At 40.2% G+C, this 24968-nt stretch overlaps 1 protein-coding gene across 13 annotated transcripts in view; it reads left to right on the forward strand.

Annotated features, from left to right (window-relative positions):
• The window catches only part of GRIA4 (glutamate ionotropic receptor AMPA type subunit 4), a 361383-nt gene that overhangs the window by 110035 nt on the left and 226380 nt on the right, over positions 1–24968 (forward strand). For 12 of the 13 annotated variants that reach the window (XR_008889509.1, XR_008889510.1, XR_008889511.1 and 9 more), the window contains one exon: positions 11040–11279. Coding sequence is in view for 8 of the 13 variants with exons in the window: in XM_056561599.1 (XP_056417574.1) it covers positions 11040–11279 (240 nt within the window). In the remaining 5 variants the exon portion in view is untranslated. Of the gene's footprint in view, positions 1–5702; positions 5737–11039; positions 11280–24968 lie in introns of those variants that run through there. The other variant, XM_056561601.1, reaches the window with a different exon arrangement.

Below are 24968 nucleotides of genomic sequence, written 5' to 3' on the forward strand. Positions count from 1 at the left end.
TTTTTTTCTGGCAGTTTTTGAGCCAAAGCCAGAAGTGTATTCAAAAGGAATAGGACATACACTTCTCCTTCTTTATGGATCCACTTCTGACTTTGGCTCAAAAACTGCAGTGGCAGTTTTCAAAATAAAAAAATAAAAAAAACAAGTGGAAACTTAGCCTAAGGGATCACATCTGTGTCGGAGGTTCTGTCACACAGAGTCCGTCTGCTACAGAAAAACTGAGCTGGACAGTCGACGTTGCACAACGGAACCAACTGGATCCCAAAGGTTCCCTTTGACTTTAATGGGTTCCATCCGGTTTCCATTTATTAGCAGATTTTTAGCCTAACCTGTCCTATCTCCTACATTTGAACAGATTATAATGGGCCCTTTCAGTGCTGATCTCAGACACTAGCTGAGACCGGAACGTGTGATACAGTCCTCTACTGTAGTGATAAGTTACTCCCAGGATCAGACGCCCGTATATCATTGGAGTCTGGCTGCCAAAAAATCCAATCCAGTGTTGGATTGGAACAAGAAAATGACTATAGTTAGGAAAATTTGTAGTTCCATGACCACTATGATTCTGCAAGTCTTTCATCATGTTAGGACGGTTGTTCCATGCAGTTTATACTATCATGGTCCAGTGTGCAGGAAATGATCCGTACTTCATTTATAATGCTTACTGTAATAAAAAATAATAAAAGGACAGTACAAGGCCAGAGTGTATTTTCTTACGATTGCCTGATATAGGGGGAGATTTATCAAAACCCGTCCAGAGGAAAAGTTGCCCAGTTGTTGCCCACAGCAACCAATCAGCTCGCTTCTTTCATTTTTAACAAGGCCTCTGCAAAATGAAAGTAGCGATCTGATTGGTTGCTATGGTTTTGTTAAATCTCCCTAATAATGCCTATAAGAATGCAGTCAAGGGAATGACCCTTATGACCTGAGGAATGATGTCTGTGGCCCCTACAATTTGTGTAATGGAGCCAAAAGGGAACATTGGTTTTCCTTTCTAGTGATTGGTGGATCTACCCGCCCAAACTTCTCAAGCGTCATTATGACTATTTGGCGGTATGAAGGGAAGCAGAAAATCCTGGACCTCTTTTTCACAAAACCGATTTCAGACAGGATTGTGGATAAGTAGCTGATCACGATTTCAGGAATGGGACCCCAGCTCTCAAGGAGGAGCACAACCCTTTCTATGGGAGTGCTGGAGATGCCCGAGTGCTGTACTTGGGTCTCTTCATCGCATCATGTAGTGGAAAACTGCAAATGGAGCACTGGTTGCACATGTACCCTGCTCTGCATCCATTCCAGAAATAATTTTCTTCCCATTCTTGGGATTTGTGGGGGTCCCATTGGTCAGACCCCACTGATAAAATATTTAGCTCACTATCTAACAGTACTTCAGTGAACATATAACCAAGACGATTAGCAGATTGGTTTGTTGAATCTGCCTGATACCTAGGACCCAGGCTACAAGCTTCACCATTCTTTCCCAAGTATGTACCTGCCACAATGATAAAAACATAACTATTTATTTTTCCCCAAAACAGCAAAACTTGGCTCCATTCACTTCAATGGAACTGAGCTGCAATACCACACAAAACCTGAGGGCAGATGTGGTGCTGTTATATGAAGAAATTAGCTCTGTTTTTCTAACCCCAGATAACCCCTTTAAATGTGGAAATGTCCACGTCCAGTATAGATGAATAGTGGACTGAAGCCACCATAGTCTGACACTGACTATATATATATATATATATATATATATATATATATATATATATAGCAATGACTATAGTAGATGCATTGGATGTAGTCATATCTGGATCCTCTTCTTTGTATGAGACCAGTACAATAAATGATAAGTAAAGGTGGAGGACCCCATTACAGATTTTGCATTGGAGCCCTAGAGTTTTTTTTATTCTACAGTATAAAAATATAAATTGCCTTAGCTGTAGAATATTATCATTTCTTTATAGATAGATAGCAGATATTCATTCAGATACAATCCGACAATACCCTCAATAGCTGCCCTGCAGGATATACATGGTGTTAATACCTTACAACCCTAAATCGACATATTTCCCAGCATCCAGGAGAAAGCACACCCGCTGTTTGCTCTGTTCCTCCGGAGAAGAAAGAGACAGCGATGAATTTTTAGCGATTCCCAACTCGCTGTCAAAGGGGACACTTGACAGATAAGCGCCATTCAGTAATGTGAAGGTAGGTAGAGCAGGTGTCAGAAGATTTCTAGACAGCGAGAGGAGGAAATAAAAAGGAAGATTCCTTGAAAGTCTTCGATAGATTGTGATTGATCTCATAAAGAATTAGTTATCAAAACAAGATAGGACTACAAAGACAATAAACCAATAGTCCCAGAATTCTCTGTGTTTAATAGAAAATATTGGGAAAGTGGAAAACAAGTTTACCTATTCTGGAAGTGATGTGAGGCAGACAAACAAATAGATGAAATGGATGAATGGATTGGTGCAGTGTTCTAGAAATATTTTCATTGAGACATAGTCGTAATCTTGATGCCTATTTATTTATCTTATGTTGATATATATATCTCCTATCTATTTATCTATCTATCTATCTATCTATCTATCTCATATCTATCTATCTCCTATCTATTTTTTTATCTATCTATCCCATATCTATCTATCTCATATCTATCTCATATCTATCTATCTCATATCTATCTATCTCACATCTACCTATCTATCTCATATCTATCCCATATCTATCTATCTCATATCTATCTATCTATCTATCTATCTCATATCTATCTCATATATATCTATCTCATATCTATCTATCTATCTATCTATCTATCTATCTATCTATCTCATATCTATCTCATATCTATCTATCTCATATCTATCTATCTATCTATCTATCTATCTCATATCTATCTCATATCTATCTATCTCATATCTATCTATCTCATATCTATCTCATATCTATCTATCTCATATCTATCTATCTCATATCTATCTCATATCTATCTATCTCATATCTATCTATCTCATATCTATCCATCTAGTAGTGTTGGGCACAAATATTCGCAATGTGAATGTCGCACCTGCAACTACGCGATTTTTCGTGCGACATTTTGACTGGAAAGCGAGAAAAGCAAGTTTTCCAAAACTTAACTACGAAGTAATAATTTTAAAATGGACTACGGGTAGTCTGGTATTTATTAAAAATCAACTAAATTTACTCCAGCTCAAACATGGAGCAGAAAAAGCTACTACCAAAGTAAAAAAGAAAAAATTGCTTACGTGAAAGAAAATTATCAACAGGCTGAAAGCAGATGATAAATAAGTCACACATAAGCAAAAAAAAAGTAAGGAAAAAATTACTAAAAAAAGGATGACAGAAGCAAACATTGATAAATGTCCCTCATCATGTGCAAATAAATACGGATAGTGCCAATATGTATATGCCATTTTTGGTAAAAACTCCATAAATAGTGAAGATAAAGTGACGGTGCTAATTAAAAACATGAATCAGATAGTATGATTCATGTTTTTAATTAGCACCGTCACTATATTTTCACTATTTATGGGGTTTTTAGCAAAAATGAAATATTCCAGGATATTTTGCACATATACTTATTGGCACTATCCATATTTATTTGCAGATGATGTTTATCTGCACTATAAATTAATGATGTTTATATAATATTTATGTATTAATTATGCACATGCACTTTTATGTAAATTTGTTGTATTTGTATCTTAATATTGATATGATGTAATATGAATTGATGATGTCAGTTGTGGCTTTTTTACAGTGGACATTTTTTTTTTTTTTTTTTAATCAACTGCTGCCAGAAAATTTAACAGATTTGTAAATTACTTCTATTACTTTTTTTTAATCCTTACAGTACTTGTTAGCTGCTGAATACTACAGAAGAAATTATTTTCTTTTTGGAACACAGTGCTTTCTGCTGACATCATGACCACAGTGCTCTCTGCTGGCATTTCTGTCCATTTTAGGAACTGTCTAGAGTAGGAAAAAAATCCCAATAGCAAACATATGCTGCTCTGGACAGTTCCTAAAATGGACAGAGATGTCAGCAGAGAGCTCTGTGTTCTAAAAAGAAAAGAATTTCCTCTGTAGTATTCAGCAGCTAATAACTACTGGAAGGATTAAGCTTTTTAAATAGAAGTAATTTACAAATCTGTTTAACTTTCTGGCACCAGTTGATAAAAAAAAAAAGTTTTCCACCGGAGTACCCCTTTAAGAGCCAGTGTTTGTTCATTGTATTATTCCTGAAGATGGTGGTGTGAGGCTACCAAAACGAACTTTTTTTGCTTGCTAAGGATGGAATAGAAATTAAAAAAAAATTTGCACCAAGACACTTTTTGTGTGCTGCGCTCTTCTCTGCTACTACTTAAGTTGGAGCCTCTAACCAAGTGTCCTATAACTGCGAGCACCTATTTAATTCCTACCTAAATTATTTGGCAGATGTGCTGCTTCTTCTGTGAATTTTATCTATCTATCTCATAAGCATCCATCCATCTATCTTTTTACCCATTCCTACAACTATTTTTAATATGGGTATGCCTATGGGTGAGTGCTGTGTGAAGTTCTGAGGAACCATATACTTCATTTTGGATACATGATATGGTATAAGTAGCACAGGCTCATTGGTTGTTATATCCGGATTGGGGGTTATACCTAATGTAGCACCTTATTGCCTGGCTTTCACAAAAGTGTTGATTAGGTATCTAGAAATATATGTTTATAAGGCTTCTCTACCTTTAGTGTATTATTACTATATACACCATAACATACTAATTACTGCAATTTGGATAACACGCTATTTTTTGCCAGTTCTCTGTATTTCATCTATGTAGATTTTAATATGACAACTAATAAAATGTGATTTTAATATTATCTTTGAATGGGTTATTGATCTTCCCTTTTTTAGTGTAAATGTGCATTATAATTTAAAGGGGTACTCCAACCCTAGACATCTTATCCCCTATCCAAAGGATAGGGGATAAGATGTCTGATCGCGGGGTCCCGCCGTTGGGGACACCCGCATTATTGCATGCGGCACCCACCTGTTTTTTCACCGGAACCGCTGGAGGGTCTGAGTCGCGACTACGGGAAAGGAAGTCCGTGACGTCAGGACTCAACCCCCGTGTGACATCACGCCACATCCCCTCAATGCAAGACTATGGGAGGGGACGGGCGGGACATCACAGGGGGGCGGAGTCCTGACATCACGGACTTCCGTCTTCCGTTCCCATAGTCGCGACTCAGACCCTCCAGTGGTTCCGGTAAAAAAACAGGTGGGTGCCACATGCAATAATGCGGGTGTCCCCAACGGCGGGACCCCCGCGATCAGACCTCTTATCCCCTATCCTTTGGATAGGGGATAAGATGTCTAGGGTGGGAGTACCCCTTTAAATAATGAAGTATGTTTAATTATCTACAATGAGTAGAGGCCTTGCGTGGTGTATGCACCCATGCAAGTTGGAGTTTTTGGTGTTAACAATTTTTAATGTATCTCAATGAAAATAATCCTATAATACAGCACTGTCCTGGGTTTATCAGGGATCATTCTGATCAACTTTTAGGACAAGCATAGGTAACCTTAGGCACTACAGATGTTTTGAACTACATCTCCCATGATGCTTTTACAGCCATAATGTTGCAAAATGCATCATGGGAGATGTAGTCCAAAACATCTGTCGTGTCGAAGTTTGCCTATGCTTGTTCTAGAAGGAGGTCAGTCCTACATTGAACTTAAGGCTGTGAATGTTGTGTATTTGGACTTTTCTAAGGCATTTCACACATACCCCAGTGACTGTCAGTTTAAAAGCGAACACCTATTGCCATGGAAACAGAGTAGTGTTTTACCAATAATGTTGATGGCTTCTAGCTGTACATAAAATGACAATATGTGGTTAGCAACAAGCTCGGTGATAGGAAACAGAGGGTGGATATTGATCTAACTTACTCCAATTAGGTTTCACTTAATTGTGGGATACCACAAGGGGGTGCCGGGGGTGCCACTGAAAGGGACCTGGGGGCATTGTGGACAGTAAACTGAACTTTAGTGACCAGTGCCAGGCAGTGGCTGGGATGCTTCCAGAAAGGCTTGTAACAAAAACATAGTTTTTCCTCCATATAGTAGAGTACTCAGCATTGCCCGGTCTTCCTACCTAATCCTTGTCAGAGAGGAAAAGTTCCAATGAAGCTTTTGTCCTCATATCCCAACCTCACATCTCATCCTCATATCCTGACCTCATATTCTGTCCTCATATCCTGACCTCATATTCTGTCCTCATATCCCCTCCTCATATCTCATCCTCATATCCTGACCTCATATTCTGTCCTCATATCCCCTCCTCATATCTCATCCTCATATCCTGACCTCATATTCTGACCTCATATCCCCTCCTCATATCTCGTCCTCATATCCTGACCTCATATTCTGTCCTCATATCCTGACCTCATATTCTGTCCTCATATCCTGACCTCATATTCTGTCCTCATATCCTGACCTCATATTCTGTCCTCATATCCCCTCCTCATATCTCATCCTCATATCCTGACCTCATATTCTGACCTCATATCCCCTCCTCATATCTCGTCCTCATATCCTGTCCACTTATGCTGATCTCATATCCTATCCTTATATCATGACCTCATATCCTGTCCTCATATCCCATCCTTATATCCTGACCTCATATCCTGTCCTCATATCCCATCGTTATATCCTGACCTTATATCCTGACCTCATATCCTGTCCTCCTATATCTCCTCCTCATATCCCGACCTCATTCCTCGACCTCATATCCCAACCTCATTCCTCGACCTCATATCCCGTTTTCAGGTGGGGCTGAACTGTGATGAAGAGATTGTAGGCCGCTAATAGATTGGGGTTTGGCTTTGCAAGGGTGTAGCTTGTCTGTGTGTGTGTGTGTGGGGGGGGGGGGAGTTAGGGGGGGTTGTGGCTTGCAAGTCAGCCTGATACCTTCACCTGGCAATGTGGTGCTTGTGGAGTAAAGTGGGGCTGAGCTGTGATAAAAATATTGTGGTTGAGGGACCTGTGATGTGGATGTATGGGGTGACAATGGTGTTTTCGGCCTTGAGCTGAAACAAAAAGGGTCTGAAAATAAAAGGGGTGTTTCCCATGGGAGGGGTGTGGCTTGCAAGCTGAACTGACACACTCATCAGGAGATGTAGTGCGGAGCTTGTGGTGTAAGGTACAGAAAGTCCCATAGACTTGCATGGGACTTCAGACAAAACCCTGACCCTCACAAATAGGGGTGGGGTAGGATTAATTTAACTATTCTATATTTCTAGTTGACATATAAGTAACATGTACCAAGTTTCTTTCAATTCTCGATAAGGGGTCATCCTCTACATATAGAGGAAAGAAGGTTTTACCATTATCACAGACAGGGATTCTTTACTGTAAGAGCTGTGCGACTATGGAACTCTCTACTCACTATGTTGTAATGTTATATTTACTGATCATATTTACAAGGAATATTGTAATATAAAAAGTTATGGGTTCTAGAGTTTAGGAGCTTGGATGTTGATCCAGGGATTTGTCCTGATTTTTGCCATATTTGAAGTTAAGAAGGAATAAGGCGTCTACTTTATAGGAGGTTTTGCCTCTGTTTGGACCACCAGCTTTTGCAAAACTACAACTCTCAGCATACCCTGACAGCCAATAGCTGTCCGGGCATGCTGGGAGTTGTAGTTTTGCAACGTCTAAAGGGCCACAGTGTGGAATCCACTGGTCTGGACCAACACAGTAAGGTTATAGATTTGACTTGCTGAAACTGTATTTTTTTCAATCTTATCCACTATGCAATAATGTTAATGTAATTAACCATTTTATTTATTTATTCATTTATTTATTTATCTTTTTTTATTTTTCTGAAGTATTTTCAAGTAAGATTTGAAGCTTGAACTGTGCGCGACTATTTTTATTTATTAAATAGCAATAATTTATGAAGTTCCTATTTAATTGGAGTTTGTTACACCAATGTATTCCTGCCTAATTAAAACCAGATATGCGGTGGTATTTATATCTCAGCTGGTGGTTATGCAGTTCTTTAATGTTTTATGATTCCGGAGAATGTAACACGCTAAAAAAGCCTCGTGAACCCCGACACTGTGCTACTGGCATCTATGGTTATGTAATATTACCTATGTGTACTAAAAGCTTGTGTTAAATTAAATGATTTATCATTTACAATATATCTGCAGTAAAGACTAAAAAATGGAAAGCTGTAATGCATAAAATATAAAGGAGTTTTATGTATTTATTTTTTTATAGCAGAAAAATTATAGGGGTTGCCAGCGAAAGAAACAGCCTGTGTATGGTATTAAAGTTTATTAAAGCAACTTACTAATATAATGTTATTAGCCATACTGCACAGATCTCACCATATCAGCTCTGCTTGCTCCCTTGTAGCTGTGACATTCGATCCTTTCTCCCCCCTCCCCTTCTTTCTGCTCAGGAAAATACCATTGATGTGAACAGGGGAGAGCTCATATTACTGCTTATTACATTTGGAGGCAAAAGGAAGTCTTTCTCAATCACAAACGTTTCCATCAGAACAGGCTCACTGCTGTCTTTTCTGAGAAATGCCTCCGGAGAAGTAATATGAGCTCCCCTCTTCACATAAAGGGTCTGGTACTCAGAAAGGAGAAGGGAAAGGGGGCAGGGGTGGGAGCTCTGTAATCAGAGATTGTGACTGATGTCACAGATCACAGCTGATATGGAGAGATTTTTGTACTGGCTAATAGCATTATGTTAGTAAGTTGCTTTATTATTATTTTGTGATACTATACACAGGCTGTTTGTTTCGCTGGACAACCCCTTAAAAATTTTTAAAAAATGATATATAAATTGAATCAATAAACTATGAAACATAAAAAGCGCTGAATGGGACTTATATGATTTAATAAGAACAGTGCATACCTGTAGATGAAAAGTGCGATTGACAGGCGATGATAAAGTGCAACCGTAACTTGAACTTTCAGAAGATGAAAAAATATTAATATATAAAATGTGTTAAAAGATATTTTAGCATATTTATATATTAATATTTCTTCAGCTTAAAGTCCCAGTCACGGTTGTACTTTATCATCGCCTGTCAATCGCACTTTTCATCCACAGGTATGCACTATTTTTATTAAATCATATAAGTCCCATTCAGCGCTTTTTATCTTTTAATATATTTATTTGATAATTTTTTGTATGAGATATAGGGACATATACGTATAATACAGGAGCAGTCTGGGCACACAACTACTTTCTACTACCCGCGCTAGTGTTATACAGTGATCCCTCAACTTACAATGGCCTCAACATACAATAGTTTCAACATACAATGGTCTTTTCTGGACCATTGTAAGTTGAAACCAGACTCAACATACAATGCTATGGACAGTCCAGATCTTTGAAACGTGTCAATGGCCGGAAGAACTGATCAATCAGAATGGGCAATATACTGGTAAAACCCCTGTATTACTGAAGCGTATGCACTGACTGATGTCTGGTAGCGCCCCCTACAGTACAGGGAGGTGCAACATGTTCTGTACACTTTACCTGTACAAGGGATAGCTGCTCCTTTGGACACCAGGTGAGGGTGACTCCATTTAACTTTTTTAGGACATTGCGTGTACTGTACAGGACCTGGAAGAAGCTCCTGTCCTCTACATAGACCAGTTTTTCCCAAGCAGGGAGCCCCCAGCTGTTGCAAAACTATAACTCCCAGCATGCCCGGACAGCCTTTGGCTGTCCGGGCATGCTGGGAGTTGTAGTTTTGCAACAGCTGGAGGCTCCCTGCTTAGGAAACACTGACATAGACAGTGATTTACAGCTCCCAGCAGATCTTTCTTACTTTTATATGTAAGGATTTGCTTTATCTATATTAGTTATCTACTTATTTTTCTTTAATCCTCACTTTTTCCTATTTTTGGATGACATTTTGGTGCCTTTAGAACCAATTACCTGGTTGCCATAGAGTTCTGGTCTCAACATACAATGGTTTCAACATACAATGGTCTTCCCAGAACCGATTAATATTGTAACTTGAGGGACCACTGTATACATCTTTTGCAAACTATGAAACATGACATCCGTTTACCAGTGCATCATCTGCCCTGGGTATTAAAGGGTTAACTCGCCTCCATACGAAACCTTTTTGGTATTAGGCAAATAAGGCTCAAGTGCACAGGGAGTGTCTCCCAGCATGGTAAGAGTGTGGAAAAATCCAACCCACGTCCTATTTATCTAGTACCGGTCCGTTAATAGTGTTGAGCAGCATAGGCCATATTCGAATTCACAATATTTCGCGAATATATGGACGAATATTCGTCATATATTCGCTAAATTCGCATATTTGTAATGTTCACGTTTTATTTTGCATATGCGAAAATTCGTATATGAGAAAATTTGCATATGTGAAAATTAGCATATACAAAAATTAGCATTTGCGAAAATTCGAATATGCGGAAATTTGCATATGCTACTTTTCGCATATGCGAAAATTCGCACCCCAGTCTCACACAGTAGTATTAGAGCCTTCTTTATACCACACAAGCTGGAAGCAGAGAGGGATGATCACTGTGATGTTTACTGTGAAAAAATAATAATAATGAATATTCGTGATTGCGAATATATAGTGCTATATTCACGAATATTCGGAAATTCGCGAATATGCGATATTCGCAAATAAAATTTGCATTGCGAATATTCGCGAGCAACACTATCCGTTAAGCCGAATAGGCAGATGTAAGCGAGCCAGTGGGCAGTAATAAAGAGTACATATGCTGGACTTACCTGGACTCTTACCATGCTGGGGAAAACCCCCTGGACACTTGAACCTCATTTTCATAATAACAAATAACAAGGCTCTATGCTCGTATATGCATAATATTTTAAATACAGATAAAGCAGAACTGACTCTATAAATATACAGACTGTAAATCTCCGCCATTTTGTTCCATATGTTCCTTGTATCCATTGTTTCATTGAACTTTCTGTGTCTTCTTCCTTTCAGTTTGCTCCCAGTATTCCAGAGGAGTGTTCGCCATCTTTGGACTGTATGACAAGAGATCAGTACACACCCTGACCTCATTCTGCAGTGCTTTACACATCTCCCTCATCACACCCAGCTTCCCCACAGAGGGAGAAAGCCAGTTTGTCCTCCAGCTGAGACCATCCCTACGAGGAGCTCTGTTAAGTTTGTTGGATCACTATGGTTGGAATCACTATGTATTTCTTTATGACACAGACAGGGGTGAGTACCGCACTGCATTTTACTGTATTATTGGAACTTAAAGGGTACCTCTCATCAAATAAACTTTTGATATATTTTAGATTAATGAATGTTGGATAACTTTCCAATAGCATGTTAATGAAAAATACGCTTCTTTCTATTGTATTTTTCCTGATCAGTCCTGTCAGCAAGCTTTTCTGACTCATGCTGGAGTTCTAAACACTTAGAGATGCCAGCCTGCTTTGTTCACAGCCAAACAGGCTGTGAACAAAGCAGGCTGGCAGCTCTGAGTGTTCTCCTTTGTGAACAAAGCAGACTGGCAGCTCGTAGTGTTTAGGACTCCAGCATGAGTCTGAAATGCTTGCTGACAGGACTGGTGGGGAGACCCCTAGTGGTAATTTCTTCAAAGTTGAAAATTAAATAGAAAGAAGCATATTTTTTAATAACATGCAATTGTAAAGTTATTCTGCATACATTAATCTATAATATATCAAAAGTTTTTTTGATGAGAGGTACCCTTTAAAGGGGTACTCCGGTGGAAAACCTTTTTTTTTTTTTTTTTTTTTAAATCAACTGGTGCCAGAAAGTTAAACAGATTTGTAAATTACTTCTATTAAAAAATTCTTAATCCTCCCAGTACTTATTAGCTGCTGAATACTCAGAGGAAATGATTTTCTTTTTGGAACACAGAGCTCTCTGCTGACATCATGACCACAGTGCTCTCTGCTGACATCTCTGTTCTTCTTAGGAACTGTCCAGAGCAGCATATGTTTGCTATGTGTATTTTCTCCTACTCTGGATAGTTCCTAAAATGGACAGAGATGTCAGCAGAGAGCACTATGCTCGAGAGTTCTGTGTTCCAAAATGAAAATAATTTCCTCTTTAGTATTCAGCACCTAATAAGTACTGGAAGGATTAAGATATTTTAATAGAAGTAATTTACAAATCTGTTTAACTTTCGGGCACCAGTTGATTAAGAAAACAAAAAAAAAAGTATTCCTCCAGAGTACCCCTTTAATATGTTTTCTACATCAGATATTCAGGTAGGATGAGACTCCCATGATTCTTGCACTCCAGTGGCCAAATCCAATTCTCTCCTTACTTTGCTTCTTGGCTTGGCTTGTTATTCTGTCAGCAGATGTTGGTGCTATAGGTGACCACCTAGTGGTTGTGAGGTGTATTAAAGGCTGTTGAGGGTTTGGCTAGCATGTTGTAATCCATAGAATTTGTATAGTAAGAAATAGGAGATATAGGGGTTGTCCATTATTTTACAAAATGTAATACGCTGGGGCAAGAAGGAAATAATAATAATAATAATAATAAAAAAAAATATATATATATATATATGGAGTAAAAAAGAAAGGAATAGCACTACTTGCGATTACTACAGAACTGATAGGGTTAAACTTCAACCGAACAGCTCACACGGAGGCGGGTCCAAAAAGGCCGTCAGCTATGGTGGTGCTGGGAAGATCCAAACATAGGAAAAATCTATGTGCATAGAAGATAAATTCAAAGATAAAATATCCGCACTCACCATTAGGTTAGCGACAGCCAGCTCCTAGGAATTAATGATGGTTAGACCAATGGAACGGGGGCCATGCTGTAACGGGCGCTCAGGTGTGAGGCTCACACCTGAGCGCCCGTTACAGCATGGCCCCCGTTCCGTTGGTCTAACCATCATTAATTCCTAGGAGCTGGCTGTCGCTAACCTAATGGTGAGTGCGGATATTTTATCTTTGAATGTATCTTCTATGCACATATATATATATATATATATATATATATATATATATATACATATATATATATACTTATCTAGCCTTGCTTCCCTGCAGCTCCTATTCGACTGTCTGGTCCCCCAGTCTCCCCTCTTTTTCTAAGATGAGAGACTTGCTGCAAGACATGTCGGCTCAGTCAATCACTTGACAGGACACCACTTCGGCCAGTGAATGGCTGAGCCGACAGGTCCTGCAGTAACTTAGTATCAGAAGCAGAAAGAAGACAGAAGATCGGGGGACCAGATGGAGTCTGCAGGCAACTGGGGCTAGGTGAGTATGTTTCTTTTTCTATTTCTCCCCTATATATGTTTTCTATTTCTCTATTTCTTGATTACCAATGTATTTGCAGAGGTGGTGCACAAGTACCACCAGCAGCTGTCTCTGATGCCTTAAGGGGCCTTAATTCTCCACAAGCCCATAAGAAGACACCAGTATTATTAACAGCACATGGTACATGGGTGCCTTGTTGCAGATTTGTGTTGGGACCAAGGAACTTCTAGTTATGCTACTGTGTGATTTACAGTACATAAAACCCACAAAAATGTGGGTATTTTGCAGAATCTCCCTGTTGCATTGAGCACATTCCCATGGAGTATGATTATGACCTTCAAAATGTTTTTACAGAGGGGGAGGTACTGATAAGACAATTTTTTTTAGGGTTTGTTTAGACGTAGTGCAAATTTCATGCAAGAAAATCCACTGGAATAATTGACAACCCTTGAAAATATTTTTTAGGGACAATTCAGCTTGGATAACAAAGGGTGTAGCTAATTATTGGTGTGTTTTTTTTATTATGGGTTCGGTTTGTTCAGTTTTTTTTCAGAATTTTCTTTATACATTGTCCTCACTGTAAGGATCCCACTGTAGGTAGTTTGCCTACTGTTAGGTAGTACCTCCATGTAGATAGTATATATGACCTCCGTGTAGGTAGGTTGCCAGCTGTAGGTAGTTTGCCCCCTCTATGTAGAACCCCACTGTATTTAGGACGCTCCTGTGGGCAGTTTGTCCCCTGTATGTAGGACCCCACTATTGGTAGTTTGCGCCTGTATGTAGGACCCTCCTATAGGTAGTTGGCCCCTTGTAGGTAGTTTGCCCCCTTGTAGGTCATTTGTATGTACCACCCCCCCTGTAGGTAGGACCAATCACACTTACTTATATACTGCACTCTGTCTGCATCCACATTCTCTGTCCCGGAAAATGGGGAAAACTACTTAGAAGGTGGCAAAATACCCATGAGGGCCAATTTCCTATGGGGGGGTCCTTCTGCGTCCAGTGATTGAAAGAAGAATAGCGTGAATATTAAAACTTACGGATTATATATCTGCAGCATATAAACTACTGTACGTGTTAACATATTCTTGGTAATGGAGAGACCAATTAAAAAATAATAGTAAGGACTCTTCAATATAGTTTATTGTAGAGCCCCTCCCTTATTATAGGATTAATGACAAATTTAATGTTAATAAGTGAGGGACATCCTTTTGGCTACCATGGTGTATTGTTAATGGACAATATTTTTCCAGTAATATATCTGTAGGTTATGAAGCTTCTGGCAGCATTGATGTTTCCCATAAGACAGAGCAATGAAGCCGGATACTTGTTTTCTTCCAGATCAATAATTATAGGGAAGCAGGTTAAGCAGCGTTTTGTAATTCACTGAAGTAACATTGAATTATAGGAATATTGGCTCCTTATAAACAGCTACAAGGATTACTACTGTAACACGGAGCGGGAACATTAGAGTCAATGTTATGGAAGAGTCCAGCGGCTTTTTCACTACCCAGGGGAAATTCCCTCCCGATAACCCCACAAATTGTTCCTTTTCTAATGTTATCCCTTTGATTTTCTGGAATCCTCGTTCAGTTTATATGTATGAATTCAAGACGTCTCCGGAGATGGACGATTACGATGTCTGTAACATGTTCTGATAAAGTCTAAATGGGGGATTCCACGTAATACCTTATAATGGATAGAAATCGCCTGCTGACAGTTTTATTTATATGGTGGCAGATATGTTAAAGGGGTACTCCACTGGAAAAAAAAATGTAATCAACTGGTGCCAGAAAGTTAAACATATTTGTAAATTACACATACAAAGAGGTGAAATCACCTACACCGCTAGATACATACACAGCTATATATTCATCTGGTCGTACGGACACATGAACGTCCACTAATCCGGCACATATATTTAGCACATAGAGTCTATGGCATGAGGGTAGACTGCACTATGACTGGGGGTGGTGCTCCTCTATCAGAAACAAGGTATTCCATATGATACATACAAAGAATTCAGAGCGCACTCACCCCGAGTCGGTCGCCGTACCAGAGATTCCAGCACCGGTTATCCTCAGTCCATCAGGAATATCGCAGGAGATAGAGCGGGGGAGTTCTCAGATGCTGGCCACGGTGCGTATCATGCCCTCCGGCGCCGGAGGGCGTGATACGGACCGTGGCCAGCATCTGAGAACTCCCCCACTCTATTTCCTGCGATATTCCTGATGGACCGAGGATAAGTGGTGCTGGAATCTCTGGTACGGCGACCGACTCCGGGTGAGTGCGCTCTGAATTCTTTGAATGTATCATATTTGTAAATTACTTCTATTAAAACATCTTTATCCTTCCAGTACTTATCAGCTGTATACTCTACAGGAAGTTCTTTTTTTTAAATTTCAGGATCTTGGGGGTCTGAGAGATTGAACAATTACAGAGTGATGGCATTTGCTAGCACTAAGTTATCAGTTTATAAGATGGGAATAGTTATATAGTAAGTTTCTGAAAAAAGAAACATGTCTATCAAGTTCATCCAAGGAGGTGAAGGGAAGGAGTATTGGTGAATGAAGAGTGGGGGATGTGATTCTGTATTTCTACATATGCATTAATGTTATTTTCTGCTAAGAATGTATCTAAGAATGTTTACAACCATCAATGATTTTGGCAGTGACCAGTTCCTGAGGTAGAATGTTCCATACATTTACAGTTCTTATGATAAAGGCTTGTTGTCCCTAGCGATTGAAGTCCTACTTATTCTGCTCCCCAATGTTCCACTTCCACTCCTTGGTAGCCCTGAGAGTTTACTGTTCCAAGACAAGAGGGGGGGCGCCCACATTCGATGTCCTACAGATGCATGATCTCGGTGCAGCATTGGTAACATCATGCAGCTATTGGACATGGTGTGTGGGAGTGGTTTTGCCTGCACTAGATAATCAGGACAAGCTCCCGCCCCCTACCGTCTTGAAACAGTATACTTCCGAAACAACAGGGAAGTCCAAGTGATTTGCCGAAAGCCTCTTTTAAAGAGTACCTGTCATCAAACCATATTTTCTAAACTAACTCAGATTATATTCCCTATCTACTCCTAACACCCCTCCTGCCCTTTTCCCAAGCTTTAAAAAGCTGTGTATCATACCTTTCCCCTTGTTTACATTGTGCGAGCTCCCGGCAGGAGAAAGTGTGCGTTCCCCAGCAGGCATGACGTCACTGTAGCTTGTGAGAACTGTGCCTCACCATGCCTGCACGCACTTCCTGAGTTTGGTCTCCTGCTAGGCCGGGAGGAGACCAAACTAACTGTTTGACTTGCACAGGGAACAGAACAGAGCCACCTAGCGGCCGTATTTTCAATCTCACTCACATTAAAAACATATAAAGGTTGAGAATTTTAACAGCAAATATATAGCAAAGTGTCTTATAATTACATTAGGAACAATATATGAAAAGTTTAGCTTGGTGACAGGTGCTCTTTAAACCTTTTTTTCACCAATCAGAGGGAATGCCCCCTTGTCTTTTTCTGCAGATGGAAGGAGTGCCCCTTGACTTTTTCTCCAGGTGAAGGGAGTGCCCCCTTGCCTTTTAAAGAGGTTTTACTCCCAGGTTTTTCCTCATATTTTTGTATGGGCCATTTATATACTTAAACAAGTTGATTATATCACCACTTAAATGTCTCTTCTCGAGACAAAACAAATTAAAAGTAATTATTGTAATCTCTTATCATAGCTAAGATGTTCTGTGCCACGTATTAGTTGAGTTGCCGCCCCTGTACACTTTCCAGCTCCATAACGCCCTTTTTATGAGCTACTGCCCAAAGCTGAACTGCATATTCCAGGTGAGGAGCAACCCTATAAAAAGTCACATTTTTCGGGCAATGTAAAATCTTGGTGTAAATACAGTCACCATGAGTTGACATTAGAAAGGGTACTAGTGGGGTAGAAGGTGTGTGTGTGTGTGGGGGGGGGGGGGGGGGGGGCGGTATTTAAAAATGTGCTAAGTTTTCCTTAGACTAGACAGTCTAACATTGCATCAGATTTGAAAATCTGGTGCATCTTACACTGTGTACCTAGTCTACATCATCCCTGAGATGGAATTGTTAAGGACTGGTATTTTTCGGGGGCTACAGCCATTTAAAAAAATTTCGGGCAATCTAATCCCTTCCCCCTTGCCTGTCCCTTTTCATAGGCAACACCCCTAAAAATATCAGCACACATTGTGAAAACAAGGTATAGTTCTTATGAAAATGTCTGCTGTGTGACTGTTTCAACAAAAATATCCACCCCCCTTTCCTGCGCCACTGCACCAAATTGCAGCAAATGTATCATACCCCAATTTGAGTCTTTTACCATCTTGTTTTTTTTTAAATGCAACTGTTAATAAATGTTGTTGCGAGAGCGTTTCCATGTCGCCACAATAGAAATAATGAAGCACTTACATATTGAATATCACTCTTCTGTAAGAGTGATGATCCCACATGGTAAAGTTTTATTTTAATTTTTTTTAAATAGATAATTTAAATATAAAGTCTGATTGTTATTCTGTCTATCTATAATAAGCATTATACACTCATACAATTGCTCAGCTTAATTGAATGCTGAGTGCCAAGTCTATTCAAATAATCTCATAGGCACAGATTGGAAACGGATATATAAAAACACTAATAAAAAGCACATTTTATTAAAATTGCAATAAAATAGTAATAAAGGGAAAATGACTGAGCTAAGAGTTATGCATTAGGACTTGTGCACTCAGACTTTTATGGCTAAGTACAACCTTTAAATTGTATGGAGTCTTAATAGGACACTCATAGAAGTCTAGGGGGGCCCTACTGTATCTCTTTGTGCCGTTAAACCTATTTGGCTTGCTGCACAGGATGGCATATTGCCTTTAGAAGAGAATATATGTATGTGATATAATTCAGTGTTTCTCAACTAGCGTGTCTCCAGCTGTTGCAAAACTTCAACTCCCAGCATGCAACAGGAGCAAGGAGTCTGGCAAGAACAGCATGCAATGTCAGGCAGCTGCTTCTAAGGCCAGCAGGGTATTGTCATGTATCATAAGCATGGACTTGAGGGACAGGGACATAATACTACCCCTTTATAAAGCATTGGTACGGCCTCACCTGGAATATGGTCTTTAGTTTGGACAATTCTGGAGCTGGAAGGGGTACAGAGACGTGCGACTAAACTAATAAGGGGCATGGAACATCTTAGCTATGAGGAAAGATTAAAAGAATTACATTTGTTCAGTCTTGCGAAGATATGTTTAAGGGGGGATATGATCAACATATATAAGTATATAAATGACCCATACAAAAAATATGGGGAAAAACTGTTCTTGGTAAAACCTTGTCTGGAGAAAGAAAAAAAAAAGAGGGCACTCCCTTCATCTGGAGAAAAGAACAATGGGGCACTACCTCTGCCTAAATAAATAAAAAAAAAGGTTTATTCTCAAGGGACGACAAGCCTTCTTTACCATAAAAACTGTGAATTTATGGAACAGTCTACCTCAGGAACTGTTCACAGCAGAAACAGTTGAGGGCATTAAAACAGGCTTAGATACATTCTTAAAACAAAATAAAATTCTTACAACAAAATAAATAATGTGTATGAAGAAATATAGTCACATCACGTCCCCTTCATCCACCCGTACCCCTTCTCTTCAACCCCTTGGTTGAACTTGATGTGACATGTCTTTTTTCAACCATACTATGTACCAAATACATAGGTACTTTTCAAAGTGTGCTACACTATGACCATGAAAAGTGTAATGCGTCGCCCTTACAGTTGGCGATGGTTACATCTGTATGCCCTGAAGACATCAGTGGAGACAGCCATGTTCAGGCATGGGAACTTCTCCAAGGATATTACTAAATGATCCTTGTTGTGTGGTGCATTGTCCTACTGAAAGTTTCCTTCTGCCATAGGGGAAACAGCTACCAAGAAGGGAGGAACTTGCTTGGCCACAATGCTTAGATACACCCTACTGTCCAAATGTCCATCCACAGGGTCCCAGGGTTCACAAAAAAATTTTGCCCATACCTTTATGACACCTCAAGCAGCTTGAATTGTTGACACCTGACAGGACGGGTAATTTTAGGGTTTCGTCTACACCACCATTCGGCTCCGTCCAGGGGAGCTTCGTTCTCTCAATCAATTTAGTACAGGACTTGAGCTGATTAAAAAAAATACTGCAAGACTGTCTCTCCTCAACTACTTGAAAACAGCGGACACCAGATGGTAAACCAGATGGACCCCATTCAAGTCAATAGGATCCATCAGTACCAGTTGGTGTCCATTGTGCAAAGGACCCTTTCGTCTCCTTATGGACCCTGTGATGAGCCTGCCCTGGACCAAGCTAAACGGTGATGTAAACTTAGCCTTAGGGCATATTCACACTTTGGAATTTCCACATGCAGAATTGTGCTCCGGAATTCCTCAGTGTGAACCCTAACCTTGTTGTGCCTTCTGCGGACTCATTTACGCTGCAAACCCACCGAAAGTATGAACCTGTTTATTCTTTTGGCGGAATTAGACGCGCACTGCATTTCTGTCAATGGTGACAGCGCAGGTCCGCATGGTCCTACAGCCGAAAGATTTCGGCGGTGGCTGCCAGACGGAATCTCTGACCGGAATTCCGATCAGGAATTCCGCTCGGAGATTCCATCTGGCAGCCACCGCTGAGTCCTCCGCAAGCAGAGACTCCTCAGTGTCAACAGTTGTAATATTGAGTTTAATGCATATTAGTATGCAACCTTTAGCAGTGGATGCTGGCAACCAGAATACCGTCTTGTCCTTCTACGCCTATGTAAGGAATTTGCAGCTTTGTACGAGTAAATTGGTGCTTCAACCTCTATAAATACATATTAAGAATTTAATCGGCACAAAATTTTGTATTTAAATATGAACATTTGTGCTAAGCTTCAATGTACGGCTTCTGAAAAGAGTGACAAGCGTTTTTTGCGTGATTGATAGATGGCGCGGTGTACCATCGCCATGGTCACTAGACACAATCGAGCGGATTTTTTTTGCATCATAATAAATCATTATTAGCAAACAACATGATTGGCATCACCTCAACCAGGGAGCATAAAAGGATAATAGATGGGGATTAATGAATATTTTCATAGGCTCTGCATTCAGAACGTTTTCGTACATGGCGAGTGGAACTTTTGCAGGCTTTGCAGCTCTCCCTCGTCTTTTGGGAACAAATCTGCAAAAGCACCTCAGGAATACAATTCAGCACTTCTTTATCTAGAATGATTTATGTGTAAGAGTATTTTTCGAAAGGTTACGTGTCAGCTATATACCAGATGGTAACATTTTTTTTTGTTTTTTGTTCATCATTTAACATCGTTGAACACCAGCTGGACAAATGGGCACGGAAGCTGTAAAGCAGATTCACAGAATAATGGGATTTATCGCCACCTAACCAAATTATCGCAGCAATGGAATGAAGTAATAGTCTATGAGTCTACTAACTACTGCTAATAAAGACTTTCTCAACGGTGAAGGGTAAACGGTCATTTTTAAGGGAAGGTATCATCAAAAAATGACTGATTTCAATCGTGTTTTATTATACCCATTTCATTTTTATTGTTGGTTTTATATTATTTGATTTATTATTTTTTATGTGATCAACATAGAAAAGATTTAAATCACTTGTTAGCTTTACTGTATAAATTGGGGCAGGATGAACAGAGTCATTTCATTATCAACAAGAGAGGGGGCTATAATTTTAGATGGGGGTCTGGATAAGGTAGGATAGTAACACCATAAACTATACTAGAGTTTCTCAACCAGTGTGCCTCCAGATGTTGAAAAACTAAAACTCCCAGCCTTTGACTGTCTTAAAGATATATAAGTTTTAAAGATATAAAATCATTTCTAAGATGATTTACCTCCCATTGTAGCAAAAATTATTTATAATTCTTTATTTTATATAGCACAGACAGATTCCGCAGCAATGTACACTTACATTTGGGGCTCAAAATCTAAACCTATCAGTATGTTTTTGAAGATTGGTAAGAAACAAGAGTACCCAGAGGAAACCCATGCAAACACGGAGAGAACATAGATGGTGTCCTTGGTGGGATTTGAACCCAGGACCCCAGCACTGCAAAGCTAACCCTTAAGTCACCATGCTGCTGTTATAGGTGCATTGTATTAAGTTTTCATTAACAACTAACCAACTAAAATGTAGAGATTTATATAAAAAGTAAACAATAAAAGAACAATATAGCAGCAGAACAATCCATCAACAAATAGGTAACATTATAATTAGAGATGAGCGTATCGAAACAGAACCCGAATTCATTACGAATTTCAGGATTTATTCTATTTGCAACGAATGTGAATATTGCCGCGATTCTATCGCACAAATTGCTTCATTAAACTCCATTTTACAGCATTCCAGGCTCCAGGACTCCTAAAATGGCAGATCCACATGTCATTACATGGGGCAGGTGATACTGGGAAGGCAGGAATGCGAGGCGGGAAGCGAGGTAGGCGTGATGACCCTGAATCACATGCGGGATGCAGCCTATCAGCATTCATTGACCCCTGTGATGTCAAAGCCCTATATAATCGGCAGCCATTTTGCGGCTGCTAATTTCATGCCATATACACTGCAGAGATAGGACGGACTGCGTGTCTGTGTGTGTTACACAGAGACGCTGAATTGATTATACCGCAGCGTTCCACTGCTAACTGCTAGTCACATCAGCATTGTGGACAGAGAGCAGTGCAGTGCTTTGCTTGTTGTCACTGAGAAGGATTTTTACGCCAGCCATTAAGCTCCCAGTCACTCCATTCAGCATTTCATCAGAGGGGCAGCTTTTCGTTGCCTCATACATATCATGAAGCTACCTGAACTTCATGAACCGTATCACAGGAGGCAGGAAGGATTTTTCAGTGCAATTCTGTGTATTTTTTCCACAAGAAATCATCTGCTGCTTATACTAGTCTGTAGACGGTATAAAAACCAGTTCACACCATTCTTAATACTCTGTGACAGAGGGCAATTTAGGGTTTAATCCCCTTTTTTGTGGTGCTGCACTGTTGTGCCCTGCTGCTGTGCAAAAATAATTTTTTTTCAGCAGACTGTAGTGCATTTTTCTGCCCTCATACATGCATACCACATACCTACATCAAAGCAGTCTACTATTTTGTTTCTGTAAATCTGTAACAAGTCTAGATACTGTGAAAGTCCTGGCAAAAGTAATCACTGGCTGGTGTTTTACGAAAATAAGTTTTCCAAGTGTACTGTAGCGCATTTTTCTTGCCCTCATACGTGCTTACCACATACCTACATCTAAGTAGTCTACCATATTGTACCTGTTTGTCTGTCAAGGGCCTACATACTGTGAAAGTCCAAGCAATAGTACTCACCAGCTGGTGTTTTACAAAAATACAGAGTTTGAATGCGTATTGTAGCGCATTTTTCTGCCCTAATCAGTGCATACCGCATACCTTCATCTAAGTAGTGTACTATTTTGTACTTGTCAATCTGTCAAGGGCCTAGATACTGTGAAAGGACAGCCAATAGTACACACCTGCTGCTGTTCTAGACAAATACTGTTTTAAGTGTAGTGAAGCGCATTGTACTCCCCTCATGTACGCAATAAGTATGTCAGGAAGAGTATTGCCAGGATGTGCACAGAGGAGTGGCAGATGCCTAAATTAATCAGGCAGAGGTTGCAGCAGAGTAGGGATGTCTGCCAGCTGGAGTTGCAGCGAAAGGTCTGAGCTCCCGGTAACAGCTAGCAGTCGTGTCACGACCAGCAAGCCAGCAGCTGGTATTGATTGGTTCACTCTGTCATCCACTTTATCTCAAGTGACATTTGACACCCCCAGTCAACAGTCGGTGGGATCTTCACACTCAACCCTCAGTTGGCATGGCCCTCATGCTGCTGCTGCCACCTCCAGGCTCTGCCATTTTGCTGCTCTATTGTCTTCTCATGCTATTGCTACCACCTCCAGGCTCTGTCATTGTGCCGCAATATGGTCTCCTCATGCTGATGCTGACACCTCCAGGCTCTCTCATTCTGCTGCTCTATGGTCTCCTCATGCTAATTCTACCACCTCTACGCTCTGTCATTGTGCCAACATATGGTCACCTCATGCTGATGCTACCACCTCCAGGCTCTGTCATTGTGCTGCCATATGGTCTCCTCATGCTGATGCTACCACCTCCAGGCACTGTCATTGTGCCGCCATATGGTCTCCTCATGCTGATGCTGCCACCTCCAGGCTCTATAATTGGGCTGCTCTATGGTCTCTTCATGCTGATGCTGCCACCTCCAGGCTCTTTCATTGTGCTTCCATGGATACTGAAAAATATAGGTCCTTTGTACCCACACGCCGGGGCCTGGGCCACTAAAACTTGGGAGTAAAAAGTTGCATTTCAAAATCCTCAATTTCAAAATCTTAGATTTCTATTTAAAATTCTTGTATTTCAATGGTCTCCTCATGCTTTAGCCACCTTCAGGCTGTACCATTCAGACACTACATGGGCTCCTTATGCTTTCCCCACCTCCAGGCTGTGTCATTCAGCCAATATGTTGTTTTCTTATGCTACTGGGATTGGGATATTAACTCCAAATATGTTCTAGTAGCACTAGGTAACATAAATGCTTAATTGAGATTTCAAGATTGATCTTTCAATGTAAGGGGTTATGAAACCCTCTGGTGTACTGCTGATGCCTGCTCCTGACTGCTCCTGTGTCTTTCAGTAATTACTTGCCTTACTAATGCTTCTGAGCTTGGGCCTTAAATTTTTGGACGTTTAGCACGAGCTAAATACATGCTTAATAGAAATGTCAACATTGATCTTTCAATGTAAGGGGTTATGAAACCATCTTGGGTACTGCTGATGCCTGCTCCTGACTGTGTGTTTCTGGAACTACTTGGCTTATTGATGCTTCTGGGCTTGCGCCTTAAATTTTTTGATGTTTAGCACGAGCTAAATACATGCTTAATAGAAATGTCATCATTGATCTTTCAATGTAAAGTGGTTATGAAGCCCTCGAGTGTACTGCTGATGCCTGCTCCTGACTGCTTCTGTGTCTTTCAGGAACTACTTGGCTTACTGATGTTTCTGGGCTTGGGCCTTAAATTTTTGGATGGTAGCACTACCTAACATGCATCTTCAATAGAGATTTCAACATTCACCTTTAAATTTTAGGGGTTGTGAACCCCTCTTGTGTACTCATGCTGCTTCCTGCTCCACTCTGTCAGCCCATTGGTCCTGTGACAGTGTGCGACTCTTCCTCTTCATCCTCCAGCGTGTCCTCAGCCTCCACTGCCTGGACAAGTCTCAGTGTCCCTTCAGCATACCATGTGTGCAGGGCGCGGTGGTGCCACACTGTTCTTCACATGGTTTGCCTTGGCAAAAAGTGTTGGAAACAATGGCTGGTCAGGGCAATGGAGACGTTATGCCTACACGGACACATAAGCCCTGTCTGGGCTTGTTAAATTTGGCCCTTTGTATCCACACGCCGGGGTCCGGGACACTAAAACTTGGAAGTTAAAAGTTCAATTTCAAAATCATTAATTTAAATTTCAAAATCTTAAATGTAAATAAAAAAAATCATACATTTCATGCTTCAGCCAACTCCAGGCTGTGTTATTCAAGCAATATATGGTTTACTGATACCACTGCT

This window comes from Hyla sarda, chromosome 2 (assembly GCF_029499605.1).
Source record: "Hyla sarda isolate aHylSar1 chromosome 2, aHylSar1.hap1, whole genome shotgun sequence".
Classification (NCBI taxonomy): domain Eukaryota; kingdom Metazoa; phylum Chordata; class Amphibia; order Anura; family Hylidae; genus Hyla; species Hyla sarda.